Source organism: Galeopterus variegatus, unplaced genomic scaffold (assembly GCF_000696425.1).
Source record: "Galeopterus variegatus unplaced genomic scaffold, G_variegatus-3.0.2 Scaffold603, whole genome shotgun sequence".
NCBI classification, from domain to species: Eukaryota; Metazoa; Chordata; class Mammalia; order Dermoptera; family Cynocephalidae; genus Galeopterus; species Galeopterus variegatus.
In genome coordinates this window covers 450,868-459,375 of record NW_007726714.1, presented here as the reverse complement: position 1 = coordinate 459,375, position 8,508 = coordinate 450,868, and the positions used below count along the sequence as shown (strand labels likewise).

Sequence of the window (8,508 nt, the reverse complement as noted above, 5' to 3'; positions counted from 1 at the left end):
TAAATTGTCACTCAACCTTCTAACCAGTATTCAGAATCTTCAACACAAGCTCCACACATGACCAAAGTGATCTTTTAAAAACACAAATATCTTGGTCAAAATTCTTAAAATTTCCATTACCTTTGGGATAAAATTATAATCTCTAAGGATGACAGATGAGTCCCTTCATTATTTGCTGCACACTTACCTCTTCAAGCTCATGGTTAGGAATCTCCTCCATTCTCTTCGTCCCTTCAGCCGAGAAGAACTACGGTATTTGTGGTTCTTCACACATGACATGCTCCCCACCATGTGTGCCTAGCACACTATTCCCTCTTCCTCAAATGCCCTTCCCCTCCCCTCTGCCCATTTACCCCTGCCTAACTTTTCCTAATTTTAGGCTTAATTTGACATACCTCTTTGGAGAATGGCTGAAAACAAAAATCACTTCTTTTGAGAAACCTTCTCTGACTTTCCGTGACCAGGTTAGATCTGTTCACATGGCATCCAAGGAATATGTATTTATATCACATACAATGTTTTGAAATTGAAGGTTTTCATATTGGCCCTCCACATCATAATATAAGTTCACTAAGGGCCTCTGTCTTGTTCTCAGTCAGATTCTTGGTTATATGGGTACTAAAATATGTATGGAATGAATGAATGACTAAATGACATTTCTTTTTTTTTTTTTTTTTTTTACATCACCATGGCATTCTTAATTCTTGACTCAGTGGGTTAAGTCTTAAAGTTCACCCAGTTTTGTTTTTATCCCTAAAGATATTCTCAATTTCAGAGTTTATCAGAGAGAAAAATGCTACATTTTAAGAACAATTATATACAAGAAGTGACACAGAAAGTGATTATAGACTGTATTTTTGTATCTATTATCTAAAAAATGTACCATTTTTTCTTATCAGAAGTAGAAATAATTAGGAAAAACATTATGGTGGGTCTTTTTTGATCAGGAATTAGGAGTTGTTTTAATTGATTGATTTTTTCCTGCTTTATGTCCACTTACATGACTATAATTCTCTACCTTTCAATAAATATTTATTGAATATTTGCATGTAAAGCCACAGTGCTAGGCAGAGATTGCACAAGTCAGCAATATGGCATTTTGCAGCAATTGACTGCTTTTTTACAGCAAGCAAATCTACTTTAGAGGGTATAAAATGCTCAGGTGTTTATGTATCTGGCCTACAGAAACCGAGACTGCTCAGTGGAGTTGAAGAACACCACATGGTCAGTGCTTTACTTTCATTACATTCGCCATGGTTTGTCTAAGATCAGGACCTCCACTGAGCTGTCATCTCACTTAGGAGAGGTTGGAACCCAAGTCGCCAGGTAAGAAGCTTGTTAAATTCTTCCTTTTATAATTGTCAATTTAGACATTTTCTGGGAACACACATTACAGTCCTTGTGAGAGATCTTCCTACAATCAAATCAACTTCACACAACATTCCTAACATTGCTTCTAGTGATGTTATTTCATAGTAAATTCATTCCTGATGTTTTTATAAAATATACACAGAACAACTAAAACACTAAGGATTTGGATTTTTTAATATGTCAATACTACAAAACTGTCTTAAAAGAAGCTTTTTTTTTTCCTTTTCTTTTTAAACCATCATTAAAACTGCCAAGACAATTTTATTTTTTTAAATAGGGTCAGGAAATAGAGTACAAATGAGTACAAATGTATTCTAAAGAGCGAAAAAGCATAAATTGTTTTTTCCTCTGTAGCTGACGTTACTATGTTGGTTTTAAATTTCCCAATTCAAATTCATGTACAATTTTCTCCATAGTTTAAGAATGAATTTGGCAGTGCAGAGATCAGAGCAATCTCTTCATTAAATTGGGCAAAAAGAACTCACTGGATCTTAAACTGTTAAATGGATATTAGGGTTTTTAATGAATGGAACATTTATTTTTGTGCCAACTCAACTAACAACGTTGACATAATTAGCATACATTTTGGCAACTGCTCTAGCACAAGGTGTTAGTAAAAAGAGGCTTTTATCGTTGAGCTTAATTTACTTTAGCTTTCCTTGTTATAAATGTTTTTAATATGAATGAGATGTTTTTATAAGGAAATCCTGCCACAAGAAGTTATTCAGAAATACATGTTTTTATTAATGTTACAGGCATTTTTCACGCTGGAGATGAAGTCCATAACCCAAAACACATGTTCCTTCTTCAAATTTAGAAATGAATAGAATATTTTGTTATTTATAATGGTAAAATCATTGTACTTATGGATAATTTATTTTGTATTAATGATGCTACTTGTATCTCATGTAGTTCCTTCCTTTGAAAGAGAGAAATAAGAAATAAAATATGACTGGTAAAGGATGGTTTCCACCATTGCTGTACATCAATTACGAATGAGAAGTTAGGGGGGTTAAGTAATCTTAGTATCTTAGCTCAGGTGCCTCTCATACAAAAGGAATTTCTGATAAAAATATATATATTTTGTAACAACACTATGCCTCATATGTTTATTATTTTATTTACTCAAATTCTTAAACTGAAGAAAACAACAACAACAACAACAAAATGAGTTAATACAAATCCAGAAGGTCTTGGGTGTCTGTATTCAGTTCTTTTTTTTTTTTCAGTGTATTTTTAGTTTTAAACATATTGCAAACTATTGCAACACAGCCAACAGAGAATTTGCTATAAGTATGTGGTAAAATGAAAGTTTATAGTTGATATCAAATCTATATTAAATTAATGTGCATGTTCACATAAATGAGTTCCAAATTTTCAAATGAACTTATATCAAACATATACACATTCTTTCTTTCTGTTTTATATATATCTATATATCTATAACTATGTACATATTTAATAATTTACCCAATGTTTAATTGAGTAATGAACTTATTCAATATAAACTTTAGCATAGCAGAATACTACAGTTTACCCACATATAATCCTAAAATAGACAAATGCCAATAACAGGCACTTTAGTGAAAGAACAAGCCCATATTCAAATATAAAATGGTAAAAATGAGAAAGAAATTATGAAAATATATACCTTTAATTTGCAGACATATAAACACTTTTGGTAAAGTACAGATGCATGATGCCAAAAAGTAAAATGATCTAGTTTAAGCTAACATTCCTTGCGTATACAAATAATTTTGCTACAGCTTGCATATAAAATAAAATTTCCAGCTCACATAATGAAGTGAAATGATAAATCACCGATGAACCAGCTTTCTTCACTGCAAAAGATTCAGTAAAAGTTAAATTATCAAAGAAACCTGCTGCCGGGCTTACAAATAAACTCTTGGACTTAATCCAAAGCAAAAGAAAGGAAGCCAGAAATGGTAGCCAACAAACCTAAGCAACAAGAAAAAGATAAGTATAACTTTCTTATAAAATGCCCAACTATAACAATCAATAGCTTCTAGAATAATTCAGTTTTAATGTGGTTTTCATTTTCTTATGTGATGGATAAGTTTAAGAATATAAAAATCTAATGTATAACCCAAGTATAAAGTGCTACTGACAAGTTGTGAAAGCACTGAAACATCCTGAATACCTACGAAACAACTAAGGATTGACTCATGTCTTTGCTTCTGGCTGTTTTTCTTGGGCTCAATTTCTAGTTACATTTTCTATAAGGAAGAATATATATACTTTGCCCTGTAATAACAAGTGTAGTGGTAAAGCAAACAAAAAGCAATTTGAGTACACAGACAGTAAAATACTCCTCAGCAGGTAAAATCTGTAAAACATGGCTATGTTTTTATCCTTGCTAAAAAGGAATTGCACTTCTTTTTAATGCCTCTCTTTCAAACTATATGGATGTCCTTATGAGGTAATAAACATTCTGTTTACAAGTGCATTTTTTTCTTTCTTGTATATTTAAGTAGGGAAAAATTCAACTTCTTTTAATTCCATATTTGCTTAATGCTAAAAACAATATATTTAAAATATACTCTTTCATTAATTTCATATACAGTAACCATCATGTGCAATAATACCTGGAACAATTCCCTGCAAAGGAGCAGCTGATGCCCTCTTGTGGTGATAGGACATTTTAGACCAAAAAAAAAAAAAGAAAGTAAGACACCATTTTCTTACCTTACTCCTAGGTTTTATCAACCATCTGCTTGGTGTTTGAAAGCTGCAAATCATGTTCAAGCTTTTTTTTTTTATAGAGTTCTATAGCCGTTAGTACTAATTTTCATTTAAAAATGCTGTACACATTTTATAACCTCTGAATTTGAATTAAAAAACCTGTAAACAGCTATTTACAATATAGTACAAGTTATAAATTAGTTGTCCTTCATTGGAACTGCCATCAACATACTTTTGTTTAAGTGATGAAGACTATCCAAAGTCAGTTAAAACATCTTTCTGTGTTATTGTACAATAAAATATCAAATATTAGAAATATCCATTGGTTTTCTCTCTCTAATATGCAAGTCAATTTTTCCTTTTAGTGGAATTTGCACTTCAAAATTTTCATCTTCCCTGTGGTGCTTTTCCCCTTTTCTTAAACATATGTATATGCCCATTCCTGTTACAAGTGTGATGGAACCCAAGCTTATCACAGACAGAGCTACTAAGGTGGGCATACAGGACACAGATTCTACCTTCCTTTGAGTCGGTTCTATTGAAATTTGAGGTTCTTTCTCCTCTATATTAATTTCTGGCTCCTTTCTTAAAAGACTCTCAATGTAGCTCTCATTACTGACAGTATCATTGACAAATAGGTTCACCATGACGGTGGAATGGAGAGGCTCAGGATAACCATGATCGCTCACTTTGACCAGTAAGCGATGAAGTCCATAATGTGTCTGTAGCAATGCTTCTTCCAAGGTAATGTTGCCAGTTTTAGGGTCAATCCTAAAGGACTCAGGCCTAGGACCTCTTCTTCCTATGATGCTGTAAGCTATGACAGCATTCATGCCTGTGTCTTTGTCAACAGCATAGACCTCTGTAACCGGGGAGCCAGGGAGAGTAGAAGGCAATACCAACAGATAAGACATATTTGACTGAGGAAATAAAACAAGAGGAGGGTTGTCATTGATATCTAGAAGGAGAATTGTGATTTTTGCAGTAGAGGAGAGGGCAGGCTCACCTCCATCAACAGCTTCAACCCACAAAGTATAGGAGCTTTGCTGCTCTCTGTCCAAAGAGACTTTAGCTCTCAACATGCCCTTTCCCGTGTCTATGACAAAAATATCACTCTGGTTCACAACCGAGAGGGCAACCCATCCATTTCGCCCAGCATCAGCATCTGTTACACTAATTACTCCAATTTCACCATATGCTGGAAAGTTTTCTGGCACAAAAAAGCTGAAGTCCTTGTTGATAAACCTAGGGCTGTTGTCATTTTTATCCAGCACTGTGAGAGCCACAGTGGCTACTGATTCTTTGGGTGGCTTCCCACAGTCAACAGCTCTGACTGTATACCTGTACTTTTCTTTCTCTTCTCGGTCAAGCTGAGTTGAAACTGTCAGAATTCCTGTGACATTGTCTAAGGAAAAATATGATGGAGCATCAGGTCCCAGAAAATACAACACTTGGCCTCTCTCTCCGCTGTCAGCGTCTGTAGCATGCAGCTTAGTCAAAAAGGCATTGGGTGCATTGTTTTCTTCAATGGTCAGTTCTATCAAGGGTTGAAGGAAAATAGGAGCATTATCATTATCATCTAAAAGTTGCACTTTAATGATTCTTTTGACATGAAATCCCTCGGAGTTCCAGGCTACCACAGCCATTTCATAGAACTGCTGTAGCTCATAGTCCATAGGTTTTGTGGTCTCTAGCAAATATTCATTATTGTATGGTTTGTAAGGTGATAACCTAAACGGACCTTCCCCATCCAGGTAGCAGTTAACTTTGTATTTATCTTCTGGGTCCCTTATAGTGAAAAATGCAATTGGAGTGTTAACAGGTTCCAGTTCTTTCAGATACACAACACCATCTATCTCATTTGCTATATAACGAGGGACAATTTCAGGTGGTCTGAAAATGACTTTGATAATGGACACCAGAGCAGTGATTACAGCAGGAATACAGCCTGGTCCATTAGCAAGGATGGTGAGCTTATGCGTTTGTAGGACATTTCCCCCAATTTTACTGAAAAGTTTAATGACACCTGTGGTTTCATCCAGATGGAATAAATCCTTGGATTCTTGTGGAACTTTCTGGCTGTAGGAATAGGTGATCTGAGCATTCGTCCCCAAATCTCTATCCACAGCCTGGACAGCTGCAATCGGGGTGCCGACTGTAGCATTCCCATACACAGTGACATTGATTTGTGAGTCTACAAAGAGAGGGCAATTGTCATTAATGTCACTTATGCCAATGGTAAGGGTGGCACTGCCCAACAGTGGTGGAGACCCACCATCTTCAGCTATGATGATACTCACATACTGATCCTGGGTTTCCCTGTCCAAATCGCCCATGACAATTAGGTAGGGAGTGCGTTCCCCATTCTCGTTCTCCTCCACGTCCAGGGTGAACATACCATGGTAGTCCAGTAAGCGATAGGTCTGCACCCCATTGGTGCCTACATCTGGGTCCACCGCAGGATGCTCTATGGCCAACCGGGTGTTTACAGGTGCATTCTCCGGGACCCAAACCGAGATTTGGGAAACGGGGAACTGCGGAGCATTGTCATTGATGTCCCTGATGGCGATTTTCACCTTCACAAACCTGAAGTATTCCTGAGGCAGGACCAGCACATCCAGAAGCAAAAGGCAAGAGTCAGAGGAAGAAGAGGAAGAGACGGAAATGCTGCCGCCCCAGGCAGCCCCTCCACCCCCTTCAAGACACAAGGCCTCCCTGTCGATCTCCTGGGCAGAAGTGTGCAGCTCCCCAGAGCGGTTGTCCAGGGTCACGTACTGGCCGCTCAGTCCCCGGGAGGCCAGGCTGAAGGACAGAGGGGGGTTCCACTCAGCGCCAGCGCGCTCTGGCAGCCGCGACTGCTGGTCCTGCCTCCCTGCAGCCCGGGGCACCAGCCGCAGGTCCTCGGCCAGGCTGCCGATGAGCACCCCCGCGGGCAGTCCCTCGTTCAGACTGTACAGAAGCTCGGTGGCCCGGCTGTAACTCGCGAGGCAGTCGAAGGGTCCCACGAAGAGGAAAAACAGAAACAGATGCTGTGGTGGGGGGGAGGGGAGAAGGCAGGGATCAGAGTTAGAAACCAGTGCCCCCGGGGTCGATGCCGCCTCCGTCCCCGTTCCCAGGAGCAAAATCTCCAGTCAGAACAGAGGGAAGAGGGAACTCGCAGCAAAGGAGAGATTTGTGGGACAGCATTTCCTCCAAAACTTAATTTTTCCGTTCACTTTTTATTCCCCTTGCACCTCAGCCCCCGCCCCTGGCGTCCCCATCGCCACCCTCATCCTGCATTCGAAATCCCCAACCGTAAAGGATCCCTGGAAACACACGTCGGAGTGGAGAGGACTTCAACTCAGGGACTGCGCAACGCGACACGGAAACCTCCGGGGCAGGTTATGGGGAGGGAGCGGGTCACAGGAGAGAGCACTGAGAGGTGGGCGATTTATTTCTCACTGAAATGATTCTGCCATTAGGGTCCCGGAATCCAAAATGTGTTACATCCCTTCCTATAGACCAGTATAAACAACAACAATAGCAATAACAATAATATAGAAATCATAAGAACACTCCCCTCTCTCGTCCCCCCAACACTAGGTAGGAAGGAGTGATTTTCATTTTAGCACTCATCTAAAATCAAACCGAAAGGATCTGGATCTCCACCCCCGACCAAGCCCTCACTAACGCCCCTGCCTAGGAGAAAGCGAAGTCAAGACGAAAAATTATTATGCAAAAACAATATGTCAATTGCAGCAGACAGTAACAGCTAGACGCCAGCAGCAGCAGGAAACAATCTCTGAACCCCAGTATCCAAAGCAGATGGAGCGCACCCCGGCCCCCTCCACCTCATCTGACTACATTTCTGCTTCAGAAACTTCTTCTCATGACCCAAGCACTTGCCTATTCCTTGCTAAAAATGCAGACTCGTTATGTCAAACTCCCCCCCCCCCCCCCCCCTCCCCCATCCTTCTGTTGAAGTTTGGATTAAGGTAAAAGGTTTGAAAAACCATCAAGGAGCGGGAACTACTTCATAGTACTGCAATTTGTCGGGATCGCGGCGCTCTTGGACCCCAACCCTTACCGGCAGATTCCTGTGGCCGGTGCTGCTCCTGGGACGATGTAGACGCCCCATATCCAGGCGCGGGTGCCAGGTCGCCGGGCGCCAGCTCACTGCCAGGGCCCGCGAGCTGCGCGCCTTCCCTCGGCCGCGCATTCCCAGGGAGGCTGCAGTCAGCGCGCTCCAGAAGGGAGGGCGGCGGAAGACACTCCCTCTCCGTTCATGCAAATTGCTGGGGGAACTCCAGCCAATAGTCACCGGCTCGTCAATTAAGGACGGGAACTAAAGGGATGCAGAAAGGCCAGGGGTCAGAAGGGCACGTTCTTGCTTTCCTGCCCCGGTACGTGCAGACCCCGCCAGTGGAACCGGAATGGGGGACCTGCCTCTGAAGA

At 40.4% G+C, this 8,508-nt stretch overlaps 1 protein-coding gene across 1 annotated transcript; it reads right to left on the bottom strand.

Moving 5' to 3' along the window:
• Positions 1-2,091: 2,091 nt before the first annotated feature.
• PCDH20 (protocadherin 20) lies at positions 2,092-7,097 on the bottom strand. The gene has a single exon (XM_008570441.1). The coding sequence runs from the start codon at positions 6,468-6,470 to the stop codon at positions 4,377-4,379; it is 2,094 nt and encodes a 697-aa protein (XP_008568663.1). The 5' UTR covers positions 6,471-7,097; the 3' UTR covers positions 2,092-4,376.
• Positions 7,098-8,508: the final 1,411 nt, after the last annotated feature.

Coding starts and splice junctions, on each gene's coding strand:
- PCDH20 (XM_008570441.1), bottom strand. CDS start 6,470: ATGTTCACCCTGGACGTGGAGGAGAACGAGAATGGGGAACGCACTCCC.